At 51.1% G+C, this 25,172-nt stretch overlaps 8 protein-coding genes across 8 annotated transcripts; 2 read left to right on the top strand and 6 right to left on the bottom strand.

Annotated features, from left to right (window-relative positions):
- Positions 1-1,903: 1,903 nt before the first annotated feature.
- Positions 1,904-6,847, bottom strand: MRS44_016033 (uncharacterized protein; the record flags this gene model as incomplete). Its single annotated transcript, XM_065619467.1, has 4 exons — positions 1,904-2,056; positions 2,110-4,930; positions 5,077-6,297; positions 6,363-6,847. The coding sequence occupies 4 exons, from the start codon at positions 6,845-6,847 to the stop codon at positions 1,904-1,906; spliced, it is 4,680 nt and encodes a 1,559-aa protein (XP_065475539.1).
- A 644-nt stretch (positions 6,848-7,491) lies between these two features.
- On the top strand, positions 7,492-7,710 carry MRS44_016032 (uncharacterized protein; the record flags this gene model as incomplete). The annotated part of the gene is made up of 1 exon (XM_065619466.1): positions 7,492-7,710. One exon carries the CDS (start codon positions 7,492-7,494, stop codon positions 7,708-7,710), a length of 219 nt encoding a protein of 72 aa, XP_065475538.1.
- A 2,412-nt stretch (positions 7,711-10,122) lies between these two features.
- MRS44_016031 (uncharacterized protein) lies at positions 10,123-12,099 on the bottom strand (the record flags this gene model as incomplete). Its single annotated transcript, XM_065619465.1, has 5 exons — positions 10,123-10,563; positions 10,615-10,906; positions 11,279-11,475; positions 11,537-11,583; positions 11,859-12,099. The coding sequence occupies 5 exons, from the start codon at positions 12,097-12,099 to the stop codon at positions 10,123-10,125; spliced, it is 1,218 nt and encodes a 405-aa protein (XP_065475537.1).
- Positions 12,100-12,186: 87 nt separating this feature from the next.
- Positions 12,187-12,570, bottom strand: MRS44_016030 (uncharacterized protein; the record flags this gene model as incomplete). Its single annotated transcript, XM_065619464.1, has 1 exon — positions 12,187-12,570. One exon carries the CDS (start codon positions 12,568-12,570, stop codon positions 12,187-12,189), a length of 384 nt encoding a protein of 127 aa, XP_065475536.1.
- Positions 12,571-15,552: 2,982 nt separating this feature from the next.
- Positions 15,553-18,323, top strand: MRS44_016029 (uncharacterized protein; the record flags this gene model as incomplete). The annotated part of the gene is made up of 8 exons (XM_065619463.1): positions 15,553-16,001; positions 16,053-16,148; positions 16,562-16,740; positions 16,901-17,526; positions 17,659-17,876; positions 17,927-18,101; positions 18,143-18,232; positions 18,294-18,323. 8 exons carry the CDS (start codon positions 15,553-15,555, stop codon positions 18,321-18,323), a joined length of 1,863 nt encoding a protein of 620 aa, XP_065475535.1.
- A 245-nt stretch (positions 18,324-18,568) lies between these two features.
- On the bottom strand, positions 18,569-19,491 carry MRS44_016028 (uncharacterized protein; the record flags this gene model as incomplete). The annotated part of the gene is made up of 3 exons (XM_065619462.1): positions 18,569-18,809; positions 18,864-19,075; positions 19,180-19,491. 3 exons carry the CDS (start codon positions 19,489-19,491, stop codon positions 18,569-18,571), a joined length of 765 nt encoding a protein of 254 aa, XP_065475534.1.
- Positions 19,492-20,664: 1,173 nt separating this feature from the next.
- Positions 20,665-22,592, bottom strand: MRS44_016027 (uncharacterized protein; the record flags this gene model as incomplete). Its single annotated transcript, XM_065619461.1, has 2 exons — positions 20,665-21,444; positions 21,558-22,592. The coding sequence occupies 2 exons, from the start codon at positions 22,590-22,592 to the stop codon at positions 20,665-20,667; spliced, it is 1,815 nt and encodes a 604-aa protein (XP_065475533.1).
- A 1,226-nt stretch (positions 22,593-23,818) lies between these two features.
- On the bottom strand, positions 23,819-24,527 carry MRS44_016026 (uncharacterized protein; the record flags this gene model as incomplete). The annotated part of the gene is made up of 6 exons (XM_065619460.1): positions 23,819-23,885; positions 23,937-24,038; positions 24,090-24,191; positions 24,243-24,293; positions 24,345-24,395; positions 24,517-24,527. The coding sequence occupies 6 exons, from the start codon at positions 24,525-24,527 to the stop codon at positions 23,819-23,821; spliced, it is 384 nt and encodes a 127-aa protein (XP_065475532.1).
- Positions 24,528-25,172: the final 645 nt, after the last annotated feature.

The following is a 25,172-nucleotide window of genomic DNA, read 5'->3' as shown; positions in this document are numbered from 1 at the left end:
CTACTGCTCTGCTAACGCCTTCCTTATATTACATCCATCCATCCTCAAAATTACAATGCTTACCCTCTATAACTCGCACCGTGTTTTCCGTCTAACCTATTGCACCTATGATCAACCCCTATCTTATATAACCATTAACCTCCACCTCACCTGCCAATATGTTTTTCTTCTACGCCTATACATATCTCTCTCTTTGCTCTACTCCCTTCACTCAACCCCGTTATATCTCTCAACCCATGCCTCGATTCGTTATACGCTGCTTCATTTTCCCTCTTAACCCTACCTACTCGCTCAATCACACCAATATCACAAATCTAATGCGACTACAACCCACTAAAACTCACCTTTATACCTCGACCCCTTACGCCTCATCGCACCGCGGCTCAACCCATAAACCTCTCCTTCTTAATCATTCCTTCCCCAACTTCACTGCCTTTCTCCGTGAACAATTGCCACACCCCCGACCTTTTCTTCGCACACGCATCTATTCCCTGCTCAACATCCTCGTCGTCATCATATCCTCCCTCCTTACATACATTGCAACACCTACTTCACTCGTCCAACTCTGCCTCAAAATCCGTCGCATCTTGCGCCTCCTTTATCACATCCAACGCTCGCCCCGTCTCTATCTGCCGGATCAACCTCCTGCTTCTCTCATAATTCGCCTCGATATCGCCACCCTCGCCCTCGCTATCTTCTCTTCGTCTTCACCTTCTCCATCGGCCCATGATATATCCCTCACCTATGCCTATGTCTTCATCTAATCCTCAACGCCCGCTCGCTATAAACATCGCAATGCTCTTCTTCGCCTACCTCGCACCTTGCTCGCCTTACCCTCTTCTCTTCCCTCTACTTTACTTCCCCTCCTCGCCTCCTTTCCCCTTGTTTATCTCCCCGCTTATTATTGCCTCACTTGCCTCATCTCTTTCTCTTTCTCTTACCTCATCTCCTCCTCAAATATCCCTTGGTCACATACATCGCATGCGTCATATATCTCTTAGTCGCATGCCTCTTTGGTTGCATCTCGTCTATAAATCCGCCTCCCCTCTCTTCTCAAACTCTCACCTCAATTCTTCCTTTCTCCCTCCACCACCGACCGAAACCATTGCCTACGCTCGGACTTTCGACATCTCGACCGCAACCCCTCGGCCGTCGCCCCTCCGTTTAAAACCACCTCACTCTCGAAACTCGGTATTTCACCTCTATCCCTTGCCTCGGCTCTCTATGGCCGTATCTGGACCTCACTCCCCCTAACTATATTCATAAACTACTCCCCCTATCCTTCTCTTTAAACCCTTACCCTAATTTTATTCTTAAATCTATCTCTCTACTTATATTTATAATTATTCTTTTATTTTTATTTTTATTTTTATTTTTATTTTTATTTTTATTTTTATTTTTATTTTTATTTTTATTTTTATTTTTATTTAATTTTTCTATTTTATTTATGTTTTATATAACTATTCCTTTATTATATTTATTAATTTATTTATTTAACCCCTTTTATATAAAACCTTTTTATTTTTTCTTTTATTGCCCTTACTATCTAATTATATATATTTCTTTTAAAAAACTCTCTTATTTATATTTCCTTATTTACCTCTTAGCTTCTTATCCCTCCTTCTCTTGCCACTGCCTCTCCAAACTCACTACTACTTGACATACCCTACTTGCTTGAATCCCGCCGCCTATGCCTCCACCCCATTCAATCAACTCCCCCAACCACTCGAATAATCTACCCATCTGCTCGCTATCTACCTCATCAATCACCTCACCTATCTTCCGCCCTACCTCCCTTAACCACCAGTCTATATCCCGCACCCACTGCACTGCCATGATCTCAAATAATACCCCCTTATACTGACATGTCTTGCCCCTTGCCCTCCTAAATAACCTCTCATCATCACCCGCCGCTTCCCACTGCTCGCATATATCTTGTGGTAACCCGCAGTTGAAACACGCCGAGTAATCCGCGAATCGCTTCAACTCCATCATCGCCTCCTCTGCCCGCGTTATGCTCGCCCTCACCTTCCGCCACTCCTCTGACCCCTTCCATCTACATGCCTCCATCTCATGATACACATCCTCTACACCCTCGCACCTGCATACACTGCAGCTTCCACTCCAATCTGCCAGCATGTTCTCGAACATGATGACCTCCCCTGCCTCCCGCATTGCCTTTGACCTCCTCTCCACCTCTCGCTGCTGCACCAACCGCTGACTCCTCTCATAATCCAGCGCTGCCTCTGCCTCTGCCTCTGCACTTGACCCCTCGTCAACGTCCGTGATCCCCATCATGTCGCGACGATCCGCGATCTCTCTTTCCACCTGCTCCGCCTCGCATATATCACACATCTCCTCCTCATCCACGCACCCAAACCTGTCAATATTGCCATCCATCTCCCGATCAAGCACTTCTCGTCGACAACACTTGCCCTCGACGAACTCGACCGCATCCCTATCCCACTCCCACTCGTCCTTCTTCCCCTGCCGCTGCTGTTCCCACCTCTTCTTCTCTGCCTCCTGCTCGAGCCACGCCCGCCGTATGACCACCACTGACTCGCTCCTCTGCCCGTCTCGCCCTCCTCGTCCACTCTCCTGCACAAAGTTCTCCAGCGTCCGCGGCATCCCCACGTGCACGACTAATCGCACCTTGCCATCGTCGATGCCCAACCCCAACGCATTCGTCGCCGTGATCCATCCCTCCTCACCCCCGCTGCTGCTCATCCACTCCTGCAACCGCCGAGCCTTCTCTGCCGAGTCACCGGCTCCGCGCCAGTACGCTATGCAACCCAGCCTCTCTGAAACCATTTGCACTCGCCGGATGGTTCCCCCGTACACAATCACCTTGCCCTCGCCGTGTGCCTCTGTCCACTGCCGGACAATCTCGCACGCACGCTCCACTGCCTCTTCGTCTTCACCATCATCCCCATCCCCTCCTTCCTCCTCGCCCTCCCGGTTAACCCTGACAACAACACTACTACCACCACCACCGCCGCCGCTGCTCTTTATCATCCTCCTGCGGCCGGTATTCATCGAGTTCCTCCTCGTCTCCTGCTCCTTGCCCTCCACGACGTCGACGCTATACCGTATGTTTCGCCGCGTTGTTCGCTCCCTGAATATGTGCACCCGATCCAGCGTGAACTCCATCGCTTTGAACAACGCACTCTCGTCCGTCGGCTTCAACGTTGCCGTCAAGCATATCACGGGCACGCCAAAGTCACGGAGCGTCTGGCCTAGTCGCTTTATCTTTGGCCGGAACTTCTTGCTGCACCGCAACACCGTGTGACACTCGTCCACGACGACCCGGTCAAGCTTGTGCTGCCCGTGCATTCGCTCCACAAACGTCCGGAACCCCTTGGTGACGGCCGACTCGGGCGTGATAAACACCAACGCCGCCGCTCGCTGGACGACACCGCGGCTCTTCCACACGTACGCGTCGATGCCCGACCTCATACACCTCGACACCATGTCATCCTGCAGCGACACCAGCGGCGACACCACCACCGTCACCCCATCCGGCGTGCAGTACGCCGGGAGCATGAACGTCAAGCTCTTGCCACCCCCCGTCGGCGTCACCTGCACGATGGGCCAGTAACCACGGGTGACGGCGTGGATCACCGCCTCCTGTAACCCCCTGAACTCGGCCCCCGGTCCCATCATCTGCTTGAGCTGCCCCCGCATGTCGGCCCGGTGCAGCCGGTCGAAGCGCCTCCGCCGCATGCCGTCCCGCTCGTCGTCGATGGCGTATCGGCCCCGCTTATCCCCGATGCCCAACTCCGTCCGGTCCTCCGCCCCGAAGCCGAAGAACCGGTGCCACTGCATGCTGATCATCCGGAACCCCTCCCGCCGCTTCATCGTCCCCAGATCTCCCTGCCCGTACAACCTCGCGTATGCCAACCCGGCGATGTGTGACCCGTGCCCGGCCTGCATATCATACATGCTGTCGGCAAAGCCACTGCCCTCATCGTTGTTGTCGTCAAACCATTCGTCCCCGTCCGGCTTGAACGCCTTGTTGAAGTACCGGTTGCTGATGCCGATCGCGATGTGCCGCCAGCCACTGATGTTGAGCTCTTGGCCGGAGAACTGTGAGCTGTAGCGCTGTATCACCCGTCGGGCACGGTCGTTCCCCCACTTGCGCTCGCTGAACCAGTCCATGAATGCGGCCTCCTCCTCCATCATCATCTCGTTCTCGCTCTCCTCCTCCTCCACCGTTAACCCCCCGGGCTCTCGGTTCACCCTCTTCACATTCCACACCCGCTTCTTATCCTTCCGCCCGTCTTCACTGACCACTTGGTCGGCCCACAAGAACGCACTCCGCCGGCGCTGCTGCTTCACCCTGCCCTGCACCGCCTGCCACCACGGCAGCACCAGCCACATATACCACACCAGCAGCTCTCCGACCTCGCGTGGCAAGTACCGGTGGATGACCTTGACGGTGCCCGACCTGCGGTAGCCCTTGTGGTACATGGTCACGAAGCACACCATCCCCTCGTGGATGAATATGTTCCTGACGCCGCCGTTGGCCGTGTTCCACATCCGGATCCCCATGAGCTCGGTTGACCGTGCCGGCTGGCCCCCGAGCATATGCATCAGCATCAGCAACTGCCCCCGGAACTGCTCGACCAGCCGTCCATACTCGCGCACTGCAGCTTCTCGGTATACGCTCTGGCCGGCTTCCGACATGGTCGTCCACGCCTCCCGGGCGGCCGGCGAACCCTTGATCTGGTCCTTGACCCAACCCTCCCCTCGCCTGACCCAATCCGCGTTATCCTCGTTGCTCAAGAATGAATGATCTAGCATGGTCTCGCCGTGCCGGTCCTCTATCCTCGACCATGGTATGCGCGGCAGTGACCGGGGTAAACCTTCACCCTCCTCTTCAGCCATCACATCATACTCTCCTCCTCCTCCCATCACCTCATGCTCCCCCCTTCACCTGCCGTCACCTGCCTCAGCTCTCTCGTCCTTGCCCTGCCCTGCATCTTCCTCTGGCACCCCACCTTGCCCACGACCAGCTGGGCCAATGTCTGCCGCGTGTGCAACAGCAAATTGTGCAGCATGTCCGATATCTCATACATCCTGAACTTGATGCTGCCGTGGATGATCTGATCACCCCTCCAGTCGATCGTCTCTCTGCCCGGAGTCGTGAAGTGGATGTGCATGCCGTATGCGCGCGTGTTCAAGATCCAATTCATCGGTGTCGGGTCAGCGGCTACCCCCTCTGGAGTCCGGATCATGAACTGCAACATCTTGTGCCGCACGATCCTGAACAGTCCCTCGGCCTCCTCCCTCGCCTGGCGGGCAGTCATGTACTGCCGCAGCTGTGTCACCTGCGCCTCCCGCTCCAGCATGGATTGGTACAGCACCAGATACCTGGCCACCTTGATGACGGCCGAGTATATCGGCGTGTACTTCCCCACCGGCACCCAGCCACGACCCTCTCGGTCTATCCCCATGACGGCCAACGCACTAATAATAATATTCTCGTAGTGGTTGCCGGTCTTGAACGGATGATCGAGAAACTGCACAACCAAATCGAGACAGCCACGCTGCAGCTGGGCATCGCTGTACTGTCCCGTGGGCTGAACCCCGTGCCTAGTGGCGTACGTCACGGCTCGGCTGAACTCCTTCCACAGCTCCTCCTGCCGGATGGTCATGCGGTATGGTGGCCTCTTTCGCTCGACGGATGGCGTCTCGCTGGACCTGCGACTGTGGTTACTGCTGCCGCCGTCGCTCTCTCCGTCACTGAACGGACCACGCTGCTGCTGCTGCTGCTGCTGCTGCTGCTGCTGCTGCTGCTGCTGCTGCTGCTGCTCCTCGTCGCCTTCCTCCTCGTCGCCGGCAACACTCCAACCCGGGCCCTCTAGCCGCCGCCAGATGATCATCAACGTCATCCACCACGCCTTGTAACGCTGCCACGCGTCTGGCTCCATCAGCCCCTGGAACGGGTCGTTCGTCGTGATGGAACCTTCCTTGCGCTGGACCTCAAACAACTCGGCCGTGCCGGGATGACAACGACTCGCAGCGGCGTACGCACTGTCCAGCACGCGTTCGAAAACCTCCCACATCTTCTGCAGCACGGGCTCGTCGGGTCGGATCGGCTGCATGACCTCGAGCATATGGTCGGGGTTGATGCCTTCGAGATGGTGGGCCCAACCGCATCGCATTATCCAGCTGTTGGCCTCCCACTTGTCGTGTATGCCCTGGATGTCCTCTCTGGCCTCTGTGGTGAATGCCTGCGTATCTTCGTGGTACATTCGATCTATGTCGGCGGCCGGGTTCTCATCGTGACCTTGACTGTCATGATGGTCTTCGTGCCCCCCTCGTCGACCCGGCCAACTTCGAACCATCGGTTGCCGTACCCCCAATGACAAATCCGTTGGCACTGAACCCCAACCCTCCATGGCACGGGATCCTGCTCTCGCCGAGTACCCCGCCGCGTGCTGCCGGTCCTCTTTGGGCCATTGGTTAAACCATGCTGCTCCCGATAATGCTTCCTTATCTGAACTGTATCTCGGACGACGTATGGGCAATGTTGGCAACCTAAGCCGTCGTTCTTTGGCGGCTTGATATATACAATCGGGCCGGTCGTGGGCGGCGGCAGAGCCCAACAGCGTAACTCGGCCTGATCCTTGGCAACACCGTCCATCGTCATGATGGCTGCATTGATCCTCTTCCGGTCCTTGCGATCAATCTGCGAATGCTTGGACTTCAGATGGTTCATAACCTCGCTGGCGATGATGCCAATGCTGCAACTCTTACAGATGACGAACGGGTACTCGTCCAAGTAGATAAATGGCCGGATGCTGGGCATAGAGCTGCCTAAGTTGCCTTGCTGGTTCGTCATGGTGTCTTATAGCTGGCTCCTAAGTAAATGATTGCCGTGTTGATATGTTATAAACTGTAGATATAATGTTTTATGGGGTAAGAATAAAATGGAAGCTGGTCTTATTTTTTATTTGGGTTTATATATTTGTGGCGTTTATGAAACTCGACTTGAAGTTGCTTTTGCTGGTTGCTATAGAACCATGCTTACTACCTATACTAAGCCTACTAATCACCTATTAAATATAGCATATAGTTATATATTAATAAAGCTTCTTTATAGTAAACTTGACTATATTTCTGCCTTATGCTTTCTAGTATATTACCCCTTGGTCGCATATCGCTCGGTTATATATCTCTTGATCGCGTATCTCTTGATTGCATCTCTCTTGATGGCATATTTTTTGTTCGCATGACTCTTTGTTCACATGTCGCCTATAAAAACTTCTCTTATCTCTCACCTCTTGCCTTCTTCTTCTTCCCTCCCTCATCGTCATACTCACATCGACCAGCCCGGCTTAATACTAGCAACCTCAACCATAATCCATTTCACCCGTCTCCATAGTCACCCCTTTCGATCCAACATCAACTCTCTTGCAACGGGTAATAACCTCTTGTCTACTATGCGGCAATTAGCGCTAACTTCTGCTCAAGTCGTCTGTCGAAATGCCTGCCCTTGTACCTATCGGCCCTCTCGCCGTGGCCGCCACCTTTGACCACGGCACTCTCACTCTGCGCTTCGGCCTCGGCTTTCCGGGCTTCTATGCCATCGTCTACATCAGCATCGGCTTCCCCCTGCGGCCCGGCCTTTCAACGTCGCCTTTCTTCTTCACCCTGCAAACTGGATGCAACTGCGCTGGATCTGGCATTATAGCTACTACTTGACAACGAAATTCAACGCTGCTGTTACCCTCCTGCTGCACGCGTGCCACGTTTGACTTTATCACTAAATTGCCTCTTGCCTGCGCATAGCTTCTGCTATCTGCTATGTAGTCTCTCTCTCCTACTATTAGTATTTTACTGACAAGCTGGGCGACTTGCCTCTGTGATGTGCTGCTGCGCACAGACCACGTAATTCACCCAATAATATTACATGCTGCCCTCTGATTCTCCCCTCTCTTTCAACCACATCAAAAACTCCAGCATAACTTAAATCACTTACTGCTTAAGCAATTTAAGATATAATACCTTATAATCATATATATAGTATTGCATATAAGTTATCTTTAGATCCCTCTCTTTTTTATATTTTTTTCTCTTATAGTTTTCAAGAGTTCACCCCCTCTATTTATCATGAGTTCGCCCCCCTGTCTTCAATAGCGCATTTTCCCCCAGTATGGTGATTTTCATAAGTTCGCCCCCGAACTCGCGTTGATGTATAGTTAGGTCTATGATATATTCTTTCTTTACTACCTTATATATAGCTAAATTCTGCTGCAGAGCTTAACTTTTTATATAGTAATCTATATATATTTCTATCTCTATTATTAGAAAGGCAATTATTATAGTAAGGAGGTATAGTTATAAGTATCGCGTTAGAGACTTGCTTAATTATTATGAATATTAGACTAGGTAACCTAGTCGAGAGAAATAAGCTATATAGTTTAATAATAGAATTTCTAACTTATAAACCAGATAATTAAGATTTAATTCCTAGTATAGCCTTTATAGGTTTTATTCTTTACCATATAGAGCCTTATTTTTCCCCCTTAATTATATTAATATAGGTTAGTCCTACCCTAGACCTTAACTTACCCCTATATATTACGTTTTTATCTTTTCTATCCCTTTCTTTATTTTTTCTTAAATTTTAACTAGAGGCTCTATAACTAACTACTATTTATTTATTATTAGCGGCGGGTTTCACCCAAGCTCGGCCAATAAAAGCGCTGCTACGTAGTTCGCCTGCGTATATCTACTATCTCCCAGCGAGGCACTTTTACTAAGCCATAACATATACTCTTAATACGTCCTAAATGTCTGGTTAAAATGCTTTAGGAACTAATCGGTATGGCATGGCTAGCTATAAGCCCCAAAACATAGAGGTATAACCATATCTGGGAATCGATATGAACCATCTCCGTCATAGTCCGGGTCCGCCGCCCGACAGATCTCCTATGGCTAATAGCACATCTAATAGATAGCATATAGATCTATCTACTCCTTACCCCGGCTTTTGTAGTCCCGAAGTGCCTTCTGCTTCGCTTATATCTAATCATGGCGTCGCGTGCACGCTGCCGCTGTATGCTTAAATGGCTTCCCCTCCACCCGACAATATAGATAGCAGCCCATCATTATCTTAAGATCCCTCTCGTATCAGCTTAGCACCTTATTGTAAACTCGGGCCTAGTGAAGAACCTTACTGGGCCCAGTAAAAACCATCTCGCTGGCCATAGAGCACTATTTACCCTTACCCTCACCCCCGCTCGCTACTTCTTCCGCCTGGGGCTGCGGTAGATGGAACTTAAGATCGGTCGGCCGGCGTTTGATGTGGTGGTTGGGATAGACGCCGCAAAGCTTATCGCCTTCCATGCACTACCTCCAGTCCGACCGCATATCGAGGAATTGGCTTATGATGCCGCGCGAACACTGTTGCTGCGTGAGGTATAGCTGCATGGCCTCCTGGTCTGCCCCTAGCTGCCGGTCTAGCTGCGGTTGCTAGGCCGCGCTAAGTAAGACGATGGATTCTGCTACTTTGCTATCCCGACCGGCTCTGCCTGACTCCTGCGAGAATTCTATTATTAGATTTGGGGCGCCGACGTGGATGACCCACCGGACGTGCGGATGGTCGAAGCCAGGGCCCAGCGCAGATGTGGCTATAATAGCAGGCGGGTCCGTAGTACTGAGCCACTGCTCGATGACCGCCCTCCTCTCCTCCTCTGTACCAGAGTCAGCCGTGTATGACGGGCACCCCAGCAGGTCAGCGAGCTCCGCCACGAGCTCTTTCGTCTGACAGTATAAGATGATCTTATCCCGTTCGCTCTCGAAGAGGTCCTTCCGGGTCCAGCAGGTTTGGACAAGACGAGCCGCCCTCTGGCATAAGGTGCCTAAGCCTCGCTCACGCCGTATGATGTACCGGATGTTCGGCCGATTCGTCGACTCCCTGACTATATGCGGCCGAACGAGCTTATTATGCTCTATAAAGAGCTCTTGGTAGTCTGGCGGGAGCGTCGCCGTCAGCCAGACTGTCTGCGTCTGAACCCGCCGCACGTACCAGCCCAGCTGCGACATACACCGCCGATAATCGTTCGCCGTGATGGTCAGGTGGCACTCGTTAATCACGATCCGGTCCAGCCGCTATCGGTCCGCAAGTCGGTTGGCATACTCCAGGAAGCTTTCTGTGCAGGCGGCCTCGGCCGACATGATGACCAGCGGCGCCGACTTGGACGACCCTGGCGACCACACGTAGTGTTTCAACGCCACCTTGCCGAGGCGAACGAGCATATTACCGCGGAGGGCCACCGTAGGTAATATCAAGATAGTCGTCGCAGCGCCTTCGAGCGCAGCACTAACTATCACTATTAGTGTCTTGCCTGATCCGGTCGCAAGGATAACGATGACCTGCTCGGCTGGTCGCGGGCCCAATGTCGCCAGCATGCCATCTCGCTGACCTGGGCGACGTAATTGCAGCCCCGGGTCGTTGTATAGCCTGCGAGCCACCTTCAGCAGGCCGTCCTCCTTCTGGGCCGGCCTTGTGCGAAACCGCGCCTTCTTGCAAGCATTGAGCAACCCCTGCGCCTGCGTCCCTGATACCGTATGCGGCCGCTTCCCCTGGAGAAGTTAATCGACCCGGAACAGGGAGCGCCAGCTCTGCGATGCACGGTAGGCGCGATGGAGCAGCGTGCTCATCGTCAGCGTCGTGCTGCCAGCATAGGCATGGTTGAACGTGCGGTAGCTGTGGTTGCTCATTCCGGCCAGGTCCGCGAGGGCCGCCTCATCCTCGACTTCCTCAGCTGCCGCGATCTCCTCTAGGTCAAAGTTGGCCCGCTCCTTGGCGCTGAACTTCTCCTTGGTGATGGAAGCAGCAGCCTGGCGCCACCACGCCACCTGGAACTGCGGTACCTCGGCGCGTGCGCAGGCCCTGCGAAGGCAAGAAGAGATCGCGGTGTCCCTCCAGACCTCGCCGTCCAGGCTCGACCACAGGTACGGCGACAGCAAGGCGCCGGGCTTTCTCTGACGAAGGAAGACCTAGCGCAGCGGCGGCACCAGAGCCAGATATATCAAGAGCAGATCTCCAATCGCGCGGGGCAAGAAGCGGATATTCTCCGTCTCGGCACCAACCTATTCCTAGCTCTTGTGATACCGCACGTACACCATGACCATCTTCTCCCAGATTAATATGCATCGACGACGACCTGTGTTAGTATAGGTGACGGAAAGCAGCTCCGGCGCCCGCAACGGAGGAGCCGGCGGAACATAGATGAGCGTCACCATCCGCTTCAGGAACTCTTACACGTGCGCCTCGTAGCAGGCCATTGCCTTCGGACATAGGCTCAACCCGCCGGCCTGATCGGTCCGCACATAGACCCCTCGCAGCTCAGCCCTATGCTCGATCTGCCGGAGCAGGGCGTCCTGCGTTCCCTTTAGGATCTCGGCATTCCTCTCGTCCGTCAGCCACGAGCCGCCGTAGTCGTCGAGGTCCAGGTCGTCCTATAGTCTCCACGCTTCGATTGGTGCAATATCATTCACACCGAACAACAGCTCATCATACAGAAGCGAATGCGCCTGGCGAAACTCTGATACGACCAGCTGCGACACCTGTTCCATGTGTAGCTTAGTTCCCATGTAGTCGATCGTCTGGCCGTCGAGAGACCAGCGTGCCTGGTTCTTAGCGAAAGCCGTTCGAGATGCTACGAAAAGGTAGAGCCGCCACTACAGGATATAACCGAAGGGTGTCTCTGCCATCTGCTGGAAGTACTTTTTGCACATCTTCTCCAGCAGTTCAGGTATCCCGTCCTCGTCATCCTACTTATGGAAGCACACGAAGTCGAACAGGATGAGCTAAGCAGTCCACGTGAGTGCGGATAAGTTACTATTAAAGTTGCCTAGTTCGTTCCAGACGCACCGTTTGCGCTGCTCATCATCATTCGCCTCTCGCCGTGTAAAGGCCTTCTTCCGGCTAAGCATGGCGCAAAAGCTTAGTACCGCGGACCGGAACGGCCTGCTCCCGACTGTCTGGCAGATCAGGGATACGTAGAAGTTGCGAATGGCATGCTTCAGCTCAGCGTCGCGCTCGTCGTCATCTTCCTCATCAGCTGATTTTTCCTTCGCCATCTCGTCTTATTCCCGCAGGGCATCGATAATGCCTTCCATAGCTCGCTACTACTAAGGTATTAGTTCAATGACGTCCCGCGGCAACACTTAGTCCTCATTCTCCCTCATGAAGTGACCATCCTCGCAGAATACGACCCGATAATAGTACACGAGAAGCTGCTTCATCCTTCGGAAGTACGAGGTCAGCGAGGATTCATTCTTAAAACTGCGGAACCCGCCGGGCTTGCCGCTGCTCGAGCCGCCGGCATCACGGAACTCATTCAACCTCTTAGCCCGCTGCTGCGTCATCTTCCGCTCGAGTAACTTATCGCTGCAGAGCTTATAGGCGTCCCTGAGGACGGTCTCGGCCGCGACAAGGATGCAGATGAGGTCCGAGTTGTCCTCCCCTTCGCCGCCACAGTCCCCGCCTAGGAGCTTCTTCGGCGGCAGCGAGTACGACGACTGGATCTCGGCATCCCGGAGCCCCCGCATATGGGCAGGGAACCCGGTATAGACGAGCCACGGGACTCGGTCCGCTCGTGACTCCCCGACGTCCTACACAACCCCGGCCTGCTCCTCTAGGTCGCGGGATGCCTAGGCCAGATCCGCTTTTAGCTCATTAAATAGCTTCCCCTCCTCCTATGACGGCGGCAGAAGGAGTCTAAGGGCCAATACCTCCCCCGATAGCGATAACGATAACAAGGGTTCTTCAACGATGAAGTAATCGATGCGTCCCTTTGCCGTGAAATACGTCTGGAGCATACAGCCTCTCCAGAGGGGACGGCCTCTCGGTGCTGCGAGGCCTTCATACCATGTGCTGGCATGTGCTGGTGCATCTTGGCGAGCCTCCGTGTGCAGTAGTTGCAGCCATCACGCGTGCAGCAGTAATACCCGGTAAAGATAGCGAGGCCTTCAATCGGCCGGCAAGGTCTCGTCCTATCTAGCCTCCACTAACGGAGCTCCTCTACTAGGCGCAGGTCATAACTCGATAAGAGCTCAATAGTCGTCCTTAGCTCCTCACCCCTCATTCGGTGCGGCTCAGCCCGCAGGTGGCTCCTCCAGCTTGCCGCCTTGGGGACTAGACACATCCGGCATAGCCGGCAGACAACAACCCGGTGATCAGGGTCATAGCGGAGAATATCTAACCCCATGCTATAAATACGCGGCATGAATATATATATATATAATAATCATAAATAGTATATAAATATTTGACGAGGATGATAAGGATGATGAGGATGCAAAGAGTAAAGAAGGAGGGAAGGGAACGCCAGTTCTTCATTTTACAATCTAGAGACCTTACCCCTTTTTTTCACAAACCCTCCAGAAGCGCAAAGGCTAGTTATTCACCCTCCTTCGCTCTATACGTAAGCAAACACAAGGCTAACGGTGAGGCTTTTAAGTTAGATAACTCACAAGGGTAGGAATACACTCTTCTCCTTCTGACGGATATCTCTTTTCACCCTTCGTTTTTTAGAATTATACTTCAAATTCATTATTCTACAAGTATATGCATATCATATCCTCATCCTCGTCGTCGTTATAGTGGCTCGGCGTTTCGTATTGGTTTTTGCTTTTGTTCATTGCGACCCTGGCACCAGTTTTGGTCCAATCAGCTTATGCCCTTTCACTTAAATCACCTTTCACTTCACTCAACGACCGCACGCTATCAAGCCATGTCATTTCCCACGCAAATTACGCTCTGCGAGGGTACCTACGAACCTGACCGGGGTCTGACCTTTCACTGAAAGGTCGTCGAGCAATAGTGGCTAGGCCTAGAAAACACCTCGAGAGCATTGCTATGAAACTCGAGAGAATATCACAGTAATACGCTTCGAGATGCGTATAGACAGAAGGGTATTTTTCGTAAACTTTGGTGTACCGAGTTAGATTCAGCAGGACTTCTCCAATCCGCCCATAGACTTCAAGCAGGCTATCGAGACTATCAATCCAAGTGCTAGCCGTCTACGTACGAGAAATTAGCCTCATCACGGTATATCGTCGGGAACGCATACAAGAAGGAGAAATTTAATGGGGCCCTATTGTAAATGGTCAGCATATACGCCTCTCTCCTAGATCGGAACGAGCATCCACCAACCCATATGAATGCCACGCCATTATGAAGGTTAAGAAACACCTCCACGACTTAACCCAGCTAGACCATTCCTTCGATGAACTTAGAGAGGCGCCCCATATGTTTCAGCCGTCTTTGAGAGCCATAGCGATCCTAAATATGCCTAATCTGGCTCTTCACGTCGTCTATCGTGCATTGCGCAAAGATTTCTCTATGCTTTTTCGTGAGGCGTTTTTCGAACTGGGCCAGAGCCTTATCAAAGATAGGATCCGAGACAATGGGTGTTTGCGCCTCCTCAGGGCGGGGTAATACCTAAGAAGGTAATGAGCTCATTTTGTCGTGTCGATATCGGTTTCAGGACAACATCAGAGGCTCGGATTTTGATTACCTCAACTTCGAAGGACCATGGATATATGATATTGGGCGAGTTTTTTAACGGCTCCGACAGGGCGCCCTCAGGGTTGCCTTGCAGAACGCCCGCTTAGCGATATCCGCCCAGCCACCGGTAAGGTAGCGGGCCTCCCTATATGATAGGGCGTCTTCAATTTTGCCTTGCATAACGCCCTGTGGCTATATCTACTTAGCCACTAGAAACGCATGCAAGAGCGAATCAGTGTTAGTCGATACACAGCATGGGTGCCACTGGCCAAGTAGGCGAAGGTGCACGAATCCCCTGCCCTAAGATTTCTTCGCCCATTCCCAAATTCTTTCATCTACAGTCCATACACGACCCACAAACGTTATTTCCTCCCAGCAGTATCAACAGCCTAGACCTTGGCCGATAAGGATTAACAGCAGTTAGCGTCACCCTTATTTCTAAACTGAAATGTACTCGAAGCGCCAATTCAAACACCATAATGACGCTATTAACGCAGACGCAAAACGCCGGCAGTTAGAGCCGTTCTCGGATCTCACATCTCCGGGACTCTCTAGCGGCACACATTCTCATGTTACATCCGGGAGCATACGCTCCGAGAATAGAAACGAGATTTATGGGATAGTAATGCAAAGCCACCCAATCCGGCAATCTAGTGCCACAACGAATGGCACACAATCATCTCAGGATTCCTTCACCACCTACGGAAAGACACATAATGGATAGGACATCGATCACATGGACACAACGTCCTCGCATAGCGACCTAACCGTCAGCCAACGAATATGCTTCGGTACTATGCGTATTACCCATTGTCATTAAAAAACAACGTAGATACTCACACGACTTTATACAGCTTTGCGAAGTTCAAGCCAAACTAATTTGCTCTCTAGGCGCTGGCACAGAGGCAATATCTAGCGTGGGTCCTTACTCAGGGCCCCGAGTCTTGCGATTCTGCCTGTTCGACATTATTCTGCGAGACGGTATCCTCGGCTTTGCGGTACCTAATGTAAATGCCTTCGCAATGGTCGATGCCATTACATCGAAGAAACTAGAAGCCCTTCAGGGACATACTACTGTCTGCATCAAAGCAGTTATAGAGGGCCAAACTTTGGTTCAGCTCGCATCGAAGAAAAAGGCAAAGGAGCCATTCGCAATTTCTCTGAATGTTTATGGAACAGAGTCAGACGCCCACGATATTAGAGAACGACTCTCAAAGGAGCAAGCGTTCCTACAACATCCATTCTACCTCGAAGACGGTATCGAGTACTGGAATCCGCAATTCTTTGATCTAGGAGACACACCAAAGTATTTGACGCACTTGGTCGGGATGAACGAGTCTGAGATTCAGGCGAAGAGATTATCGGATGCTATCCAAGATGTCCTAACTTCACTTGATCACGGAATTCTCACTGAAACAACCAATGCGCCAGAAATCATGCCTTCAAGCGATCTCAAAACCCCCTTAATGAGGTGAGTTCGGCGGCTTCCCCGCCCATATGCGGCTAGAACTGACAGAAATAGCTACCAAAAAGCTGCCTTATTGTTCATCCGACAACGCGAAAATCGAGAATACTGTCAGCAAGTCATCAGGGAGCTTCGATTCCATATCGCTATCCCGTGAGTTCCAGGTGTATCAGTTCAAGCTGGGGCAAGAGGTCTAACGCTGGAGCGCAGATCGGTCAACGCCGTCCCATCCATGGCAATGGGTGGAATATTGGCGGACGTAATGGGCCTGGGCAAAACGCTCACAATATTAGTATCAATTGCGGCCTCTCGGCTAGCAGCGGCGGATTTCCAAATGGGGGGTACCGACTTCGAGGCGATCCAATCGACCTATCATCGGACTAGCGCAACGCTGGTGATCGTGACATCAACTCGTAGGCTTGCCTTCACTCGGAACAAATGTGGTAGGGGCCTTGGCTGATTAGACATCCATAGAGGTTATAGAGGTATGGCGAAACGAGGTTTCTAGGTGAGAATAGGGCCCCCAACCTGTATTGCTCGCTGAATCTAACCATACCGGGGTATAGACATTTCAGAGATGGCTCATTACGGGTTCTCATCTTTCATGGGGAATCTCGGCCAACACTGCCGACCGCGATGAAGGATCATGACATAGTCCTAACTACCTTTGCGACTCTTATCGCGGATTTCAAACGTGGCAAAGTTCTTCACAATATGGAGTGGTTCAGAGTTGTCCTTAACGAGGGTGAGTATTCATCCCTAAATCGTGGGGTAATGTCACCCCCGTGAGTGCCAAAACTAATTTAATACCGGTACTCTACCAGCCCACTAGATCCGTAATCAAAGCTCGAAGCAATTCAAAGCCATAGAGCGGTTAGCTACCGAACGGAGATGGTGTCTTTCAGGAACCCCGATCCAGAACAGCATCAATGATTTGGTCTCTCTTCTTCGATTTCTCAGGTTCGAGCCGTTTTCGCACCCGACCATCTTCCAAAGGCATATTTTAGGACCACTCAGCGAAGACACACTTAAACGAGCCAAGCCACTTCAAATCTTGCTCCGTGGAGTGTGTTTGAGGCGAACGCAAAAGTATCTCAATCTCCCCGAAGCCCACTATGAGCATATCAAGTTGTCGCTTGGTCCCGACGAACAGGCATTGTATGATGAGGTCCTCCAGAACACTCGACGGGAAATCGACGAACTTGTCAGCAATCGGGCAAAAACCAAGAGGTGCGCGCTACTCTTCACCATGGTCATGAAGCTGAGGAGAATCTGCAACCACGGCACACTCCAGCTTCAGGTTCAGAGTCTCCAACCTCCGGGGATATTGGCGAACACCTGTACCGAATTGCTCTGTGACTACTGCAATGGAGTTGAGGAGGAAAGCATGGCAAAGTTGAACGGAGATTATGTCTGTCCAGAGTGCCATCGATCTCTGTCGGAGTCATCACCCGGATCTTCGGCGAGTCGCAGCCCGTCAGCCCAGCCATCCCTTCCTAAGCATAGGAGTGCATCACACGACGCGGATAATGTATCTACATCCACATGGGATAATCCCCCTCGGAGACTCCGCCCAGGACTGTCAACGAAACTTGCATTCGTGGCAGATAACATTTGTCGTCGTTCCAAGAGGTAGAGTCCCTCCAAGTCCTACCACCTCCAGAATAACGGAATCATCATTACTGACGAAGCAAGTCTTGTCTTTTCTTACTGGACATCAACTCTCGATCTCCTGCAAGACCTAATGAGTCAAAAACACATTGTTGCGCGGCGCATCGATGGAAGTTTGAGCAACAAAGATAGAGTGAGGGCTTTGGAGGAGTTCCAAAAAGACCAATCCGTCTCCGTTCTTCTCATTACCGTACAAACAGGAGCAGTCGGGTAGGTCAAGTATCCCCCACGTGCATAAGCTTAAGCTGACGGGTATCTAGACTCACACTCACTGTTGCAACACAGGTTCACATTGTTGAGCCCCAGTGGAACCCTTCAGTCGAGGAACAAGCTATCGCGAGAGCCCTTCGGATGGGACAAACGAAGCCTGTGAAAGTGTTCAGATACATGATGGAAAATACCGTGGAAGAGGTGATACTCCCCAGGTCGGCTCCGGTATGCAGTTGGTGATTAAAATCGGAGCTGATACGTCGCAGAACATCCTGATCTTACAGAAGAGAAAGGGAAACCTTGCAAAGTTCACGATGGATGGCAACTCAGGAGATGGAGTATCTGGCAACCTGGAGGTAAGAGACTGATCTTTCCGAGGATATCACTTAACCTACACGTAACTAACTAGTCCTGCAGGACCTCAAGTTTATCCTGGATATTAAGTAAGGTATAGATTAATTGTGCGTTTCGTCTTTAGGGTAGTGTCGTAAATAATAAGCCACCTAGTATTACAAGGTAGGTTGAGCCATGCCTTTACCGCACTTATCACATTCATGAAGTTTTAGGGAATAATATGACTGTGGAGGAAGAATCTTTACGAGTTAAGACAGTTAGCTTCATTAAAGTACATTGCGTAAAGCATCTCGTTTACACGACCGCTAAAAATTCAGCTCGCTCATCACGCATGTCCCCTAAATTTCTCCTTCCACGTATTTGACAGATGCATAGTCGCCTTTAGCACGTGATCGCGTGTACAGCATATTTGTGTCGTTCCACAAGATAGCCGACATGAGCCCTTGGTCTGGGATGCCATCACCAGCGAACGCACATTCACCATTGTCATAGCAAGCGCGTGCATTCCGGAACGTCGCAGTACCCCAGTCTGGCAAGATGAACTGCGGTCCGTTAAGATATGTGCCAGCCTCCACGATCCTTTGATGGCCACAAGTCAGCAATCCGAAGTTGGCGCGGGGTTATTCAACTTACCACTCTGCAGTTGCTCCCTGGGATGGCCAAGTTGGGCCCCGCCACTTGACAGGGGCGTCTTGACTGTGTTTGTAAGTCTTGCCAGTGTTGAGGTTGGTCAAGGTGGTGGTGCCATGATAACCGTTGTTGGTCGTTTCCACAACCACATGAATATGATCACCCTCGGATATGGCGAGCTGAGCTTTGCTAACCATCAGCGGGTCGTCCGGGATCTTACAGGAATCCAACTAGTCAGTCAAATTCCAGGGGATCGCGCCGAGTTAAGACCCTACCATTCATGGAATCCCTCATACTCGGTCGTCCCGTTAGTCCACACCGACATGATAACGCCGGCCTGCCAGAGTCCTCGGACATGTGTAGGCGACGATAGGACACCGTCAAGCCCAATCCAATAGGACGTTGTATACTGGTCCACCTTCTCACGTGGATTCTTTGGTATCGATAAATGAGGCATGACGAGGATAGCCTCGACCATGGTGAATCCGGTAGAATTACTCGATATGTTGAACTTGTCGGCATAACGCACAGGCCCAGCCCATCCTTCGCCATAGAGCATGGGGTACTGCGCGTCTTTGGTCGCCGCGGAAGCGCTGCTAAGAAGTAGCGCGGCAAATGCTTTCAAATTCATTGCGCTTGTTGTGATGAGAGGAAATAAGAGAAGAGTAAGGATGCTAGAGGAGATGCCGGCGAAAGCTACTTATACCTACGCCGATCATTCGCTGGCGGTGAAGTCGAATACGAGCTTCCCCACTATCAAACCAACTACCTCGTATATACCAGGACAGGTGCCGTAGACGGAGGTTATTATTCTGTCTGAACCAGACTCACCTTCGTCTAGGCCAAGAAAACGTCAAGAAAATCATCACCAACATCATCGGGGGTGCTCGAGGCCGATTCACGAGCGACATCCTCCGCGAGGTACTTGCAAGACCAGGGACAATAAACTCAAGATCCGCAGAACCCGCGGCCTAATTAGATCCTTACTATTAATAGATTCTCTATTATCTAATATATCTATCCATCGAGCTTAACATAGGCTATCAGTAATCAACGATATTTAATAAAATAATATTAAGATATTAGGAAATTCTAGAGACCTAATAGGTGTCACGGCCCATGCCGCGATCGAATGCGTGTCGCCACACGGCACGGATCAACGTATTCCGCTCACTCGCACCGAGTGAGCGGGACCCATTTTCTCAACTAGTCCGCTAAATGAGCAAATATCCAGCAATATGCACGGCGTAGTTGACCCAAGCTCCCCAATCGGAGGTCCTCCGGCTTCTCCGCTGATGCAGTCCGAATCTTCACGCCCTGCTGAATTAGTCGATCGAGGTCTACGGTACGACTCTCCTCAAGCCATATATAAAAGGTATATCGCTGCAAGAAGTTCATGGTATGCGGCGCAGCCAGCTGGTAGTATCAAGACCAATCAGCAGTACCGGTGGGCGATTAGGGATGCCTCGAGGTAAATTACCAGGAGGTAAATTACCAAAACCCCTAGGTAAATGACGGTCATAAACCCCGGGTTTATGACGCGTCATTTATCACGTGCTTTCAAGTACTATTTGGTGACTACGAAACGGCGTTGGTGGAATGATAATACGCACATACAGTCTGGTGTCATTGGTATTCGTCGGAGATGAGGTACCGATCACACCAAAATTGGCTGTGCGGGTACAAGAGGTCCATACCCCCGTGCAACGGCCCCGTGTTCGTTTCTTCGCCAAAACTCGTAGACTTGCTACTTCAATATGATAGTATTATATATCTCGAAAGCCAACCTATTTACATCTCAACGTTAATAAACAGACTCTGTCTCTGCATCCGTGCCTGCATCTACAAAAATGCAGTCCTGGAAGTCGTCCTCGAGCTCTAAGAGCAGCTTCACGTCAGCCGTCTCCCAGGATTGGCCGCTCGGCATTCTCCAAGGTGTCTCTTGGGCCGTCTCAAGTCTTCTTAACACCCGACTATTCATATATATGAATGTCAATTTATTGGTGCTAGTGACAGTAAGACGATTGCGAATCTTGTTGTGGAGGAAATTGATCGAGGAAAAAGATCTCTCAGAAGGTACGGAATTAGCCAAAGCGCCCAGGACTCGTTTGGCCAATGCAGCGAGTGACACATTCATAGAATGAAGATACCGCCAACTGTCAAGGACGTGTTGGTGGTGCGGAGTGCCCTCGGATGCTGCTCTGTATATGCGACTTCCTGGGCCAAAGAGGCTGCCCTCCCGAGCCCTAAATTGACAAAACTCCCGGAAGATATTGCCGTATTCCTCAGCGTTGGTGTTGTCCTCAAGAAAGTTGTGTGCTCTTCTGACAATGTCTGTGGTCAACAAATGGTGCTTCGGGTCGGTAGTGGCAGGGTCCAAAGCAAAGGCCATGTAGTGTATGTCGTCCGTTTGCACGTCAAACCGTTGCTTTCGTAACGCTCTCAGTTCTTGGTAGTTTATTAGTGGGTCTTGACCAGCCTCTTCCAATGCGTCCCATGAAGCCTGAATGGATAGCCAACGTGGAATGACCTCGCCAAGACCCGCGCGGTCGCGTTCTGAGTTGGCTTGGGCATGGCCAATCGGCTGAAGAATTTTGAATAACATTTCCAGATTGGCCCAAAATTCGAGATCATTGATATATGATATCACCTGAGTTGACTTGACTGTGTCACTTGTTCCTCCTCTTTGACAATTACCTGCTTCATTCCGTTGAGAATAACTGGGTCGCGTGCGAAAGCTCGAAGGGCGTCTTTGTTGTCAAACACAGATTTAACAGCAGCAAGCTGTGTTCCCCAGCGTGTGATTGCAGCAGTAATGAACGCCTTGCGCTGCCCGTAGCATTCCTGCTGATAGATGCGAAGCCTTGACAACTGCAATTTGGCTTTCTTAAAGAAGGCAATGAGAAAAGTAACCTTCCCAAGGATTGGCATCCACCGCTTCGACTCCACAATGTCTTTGATAAGCAATTGAAGTCCGTGAGAATCGCACAAGATATAAAGGCAGTGGCTAAACTCTGGCAGCGCCTTCATTTCTCGATGAAGCTTTCTCATCGTGCTACATGTATCTGTACAGATAGCATTCAGCCGCGAGAAATCGTGTCCGAATATTTCAAGAAGAGATGGCTTGATAAGGCTCAAGGTCGTCAATGCCGTGTGATCATGATCTTTGGTATCGATTGTCGTCCAGTAAAATGCAACTGAACTAGGAATCTCAACAGATATATTGATAATTCGGTTGCTCGAGATATCATCGGAGGCATCGAATATGACGTTGAGATGCGGAGCCTCGTCCAGAAGAGCCTTGACACGTTGCTGATAGTCCAGGTAGACAGGGTCGAGGAATGAGGTAATTCGGTTGCGATCTGGAGGTTTATATGCCGAATTTAGCATTTGGAATAGTTTCAGTGTCTCAGGCTCTTCATAGAGGGAATAGGGTTTGCCGGAGGTAAAGACTGCGACGGCGGCTTGACGGTCCAATGCATCCTTAGATGCTTTGCTAACACTATCCAACTTAGTGTTGATGAGCGGTTGTCGGCTGGGAACGACTTCATGAAGCTGTCGATATGCGGTGCATTGCGTGTGAAGGTGTCGAAGTTGTTTGGAGGTGTGCTTCGCCATAGTCTTTGAGCAGAGCTTGCAGACTACACGGTTCAGCGTAAAGCCCTCTTCTGAAGCTGGCCGGAAATATTCGCCAATGCCATGAAGTTTAGGACGACCTCCCCGATTCGTCATATTGACTCAGTAATGACCATAAAGAGTTGTTGTCGATGAAGAAATCTCAACAGGAACATCGGGGGGTGATGAAGCCTCCTCAGGGGTCGCAACAACTCATGGTCGTCCCCCACCCCAACCCCTTTTAGGATACTCACTAAACCTAGTTAGGAAGGAGGTTTATGACGGTAAATTACCCGTCAGTTGGGGTTTATGACGTCAATTGGTAACTTGGGGTTTATGACGTCAAAAAGGCATCCCTAGTCCTATTCCCTTTGCCCCCCTGCCCCGGGGGGGGGAGGGAATCCTACTGTACCGGATCAACGTTGTAGCGGTCCGGCTGTGTCTTATCTTATCATTAAAGTGGAGATGACAGGGGTTTTGTAACATAAACTGATTCTGATTGGCTTGCAGAGATTTGACAGGGATACCCTCTGCCCCATGACCTGACCGGGGTACGCTTGGACTTACCCTGTACATTCATGTTGTTGACTTGAATGAAGAATAAAATGTTTACTGAAGATATGCAAACATTGAGTTTATTTTCGTCAAATTTGTTGACTTTTTCTCTATCAATTAATGTGCTTTTTACTTCATGAGTAGTTGTGGCGGATTTTTGGTTAATTTAATCGCGTTTCTTACCGTTTCGGAACACACATGCCAACCCGCAACCCGAAGCCCAACTTTGATTATTGATCTTACCCCAATTACCTAACCCTGACTCGCCGGCTGGCTGGTGGGTGACATCTGCGATGTACCTTGATGCACGGTCCACTGACGCCGCCCAATCACACAACGGATTGCCACTGTCTTTTGACCACATCAAAAAAATCAACCAAACTTCAACCTGGGCGCAACGACGCAATTCGACTTATAATCAATTGAAACGCTATGAGTAATCTTATCTTGATGTTACTAATCGATGTATGCCAAAATGGAAACTTTTAGCCCACTATAACTCTACCATGCTGCCCCCCTCATTTCTCTACCATGCAGCCCCCTTGTCTTCAATAGCGCCTTTTTAGTTTGTATGGGGATTTCTATCATTTAGGGGGGCTACATTGTTGATGATTTCTGGGTAGACTCAGGTAATTCGATGAAATACAATAAGCCGCGACGCGTGCACGGATGACCCAGCAACGTACACAGGCCATAATGGTGGAAATTAGATGAATTACAGGAATCCACGACACGTGCACAGACGTTCTGGTAGCGTGCGCAGACCAGTTTCTATGTAATTGAACGAATTACTTCACGACTGCGTACAGTAGGCATAGTAGCGACTGATGCTCGCCGACGAGCGCAGCAATACACCTATAGAGGCATAGTAGCGACTGATGCTCGCCGACGAGCGCAGCAATATACCTATAGAGGCATAGTAGCGACTGATGCTCGCCGACGAGCGCAGCAATACACCTGTAGAGGCATAGTAGCGACTGATGCTCGCCGACGAGCGCAGCAATACACCTATAGAGGCATAGTAGCGACTGATGCTCGCCGACGAGCGCAGCAATATACCTATAGAGGCATAGTAGCGACTGATGCTCGCCGACGAGCGCAGCAATACACCTGTAGAGGCATAGTAGCGACTGATGCTCGCCGACGAGCGCAGCAATACACCTATAGAGGCATAGTAGCGACTGATGCTCGCCGACGAGCGCAGCAATATACCTATAGAGGCATAGTAGCGACTGATGCTCGCCGACGAGCGCAGCAATACACCTGTAGAGGCATAGTAGCGACTGATGCTCGCCGACGAGCGCAGCAATACACCTATAGAGGCATAGTAGCGACTGATGCTCGCCGACGAGCGCAGCAATACACCTGTAGAGGCATAGTAGCGACTTGTAAGAAAAGTGTGGCCCGGGTTGGACCGCCCAGCTTTGCCTTGAGATTGGTCCTAAGTTGGGCCAAGTTTCTGCTGGATAAAGTCATTTGTTCCGACAGACAAAGCATGTTGAGGCTTAAGAGAGTTAGCGGGTGATAAGTGATGGGGTTGATTCAAGGCCTCCAATTGTGATTCCGCTATGGAGAAGGAAAAAATTGCGAAGAGGTGGGCGGCAAGAGTCAATATGCAGCAGGGATGAGCGTCGATCTAGGGCTGTGAGAGGGGACGCAACATCGCGACCTTTTGCCTTTTTGGGTACAATGCAGGGAGGGCAGCTGTTCGAAAGAGGAAGTTGGCAATGAGTCCCTCGGACAATGTGCCTTGAATTGATCCTTCCAGCGGTCAATTCGATGCAATGATTCGATCAGCGGTCATATCAGGTACAGCCAGGGGGGCAGAATATGTCTCAAAAGGGCAAGCCATTTCTTACCAACTGATGATGACTGCGTCTTACCGGCGCGAGAGGGCAAGTGTCGCAGGCTGAGCATGGTCTCAACGAGCCTCAGGAGCAATAGCCCTCAGTCATCAAGCTGGGTGCTTTAAGTGGAATGTGTGGGATGAATTACCCCACACAGAAGCTAGAATCAATCAACTCACTGCCGCTGCTCATTCGTTATGGCCTGACTTTCAGGCCCTTTAGCACACAAAAGTGCGACAGATGAGCTTGCCCCTGAGTTGACCGCGAAATCCTGATTAGGCTAGTGCGTGACCGC

This window comes from Fusarium solani (assembly GCF_023522795.1).
Source record: "Fusarium solani strain SB1 chromosome Unknown bctg00000011, whole genome shotgun sequence".
Taxonomy (NCBI): domain Eukaryota; kingdom Fungi; phylum Ascomycota; class Sordariomycetes; order Hypocreales; family Nectriaceae; genus Fusarium; species Fusarium solani.
Note: the sequence above shows the minus strand (reverse complement) of the source record. Positions and strands in the feature narration are given on the sequence as shown.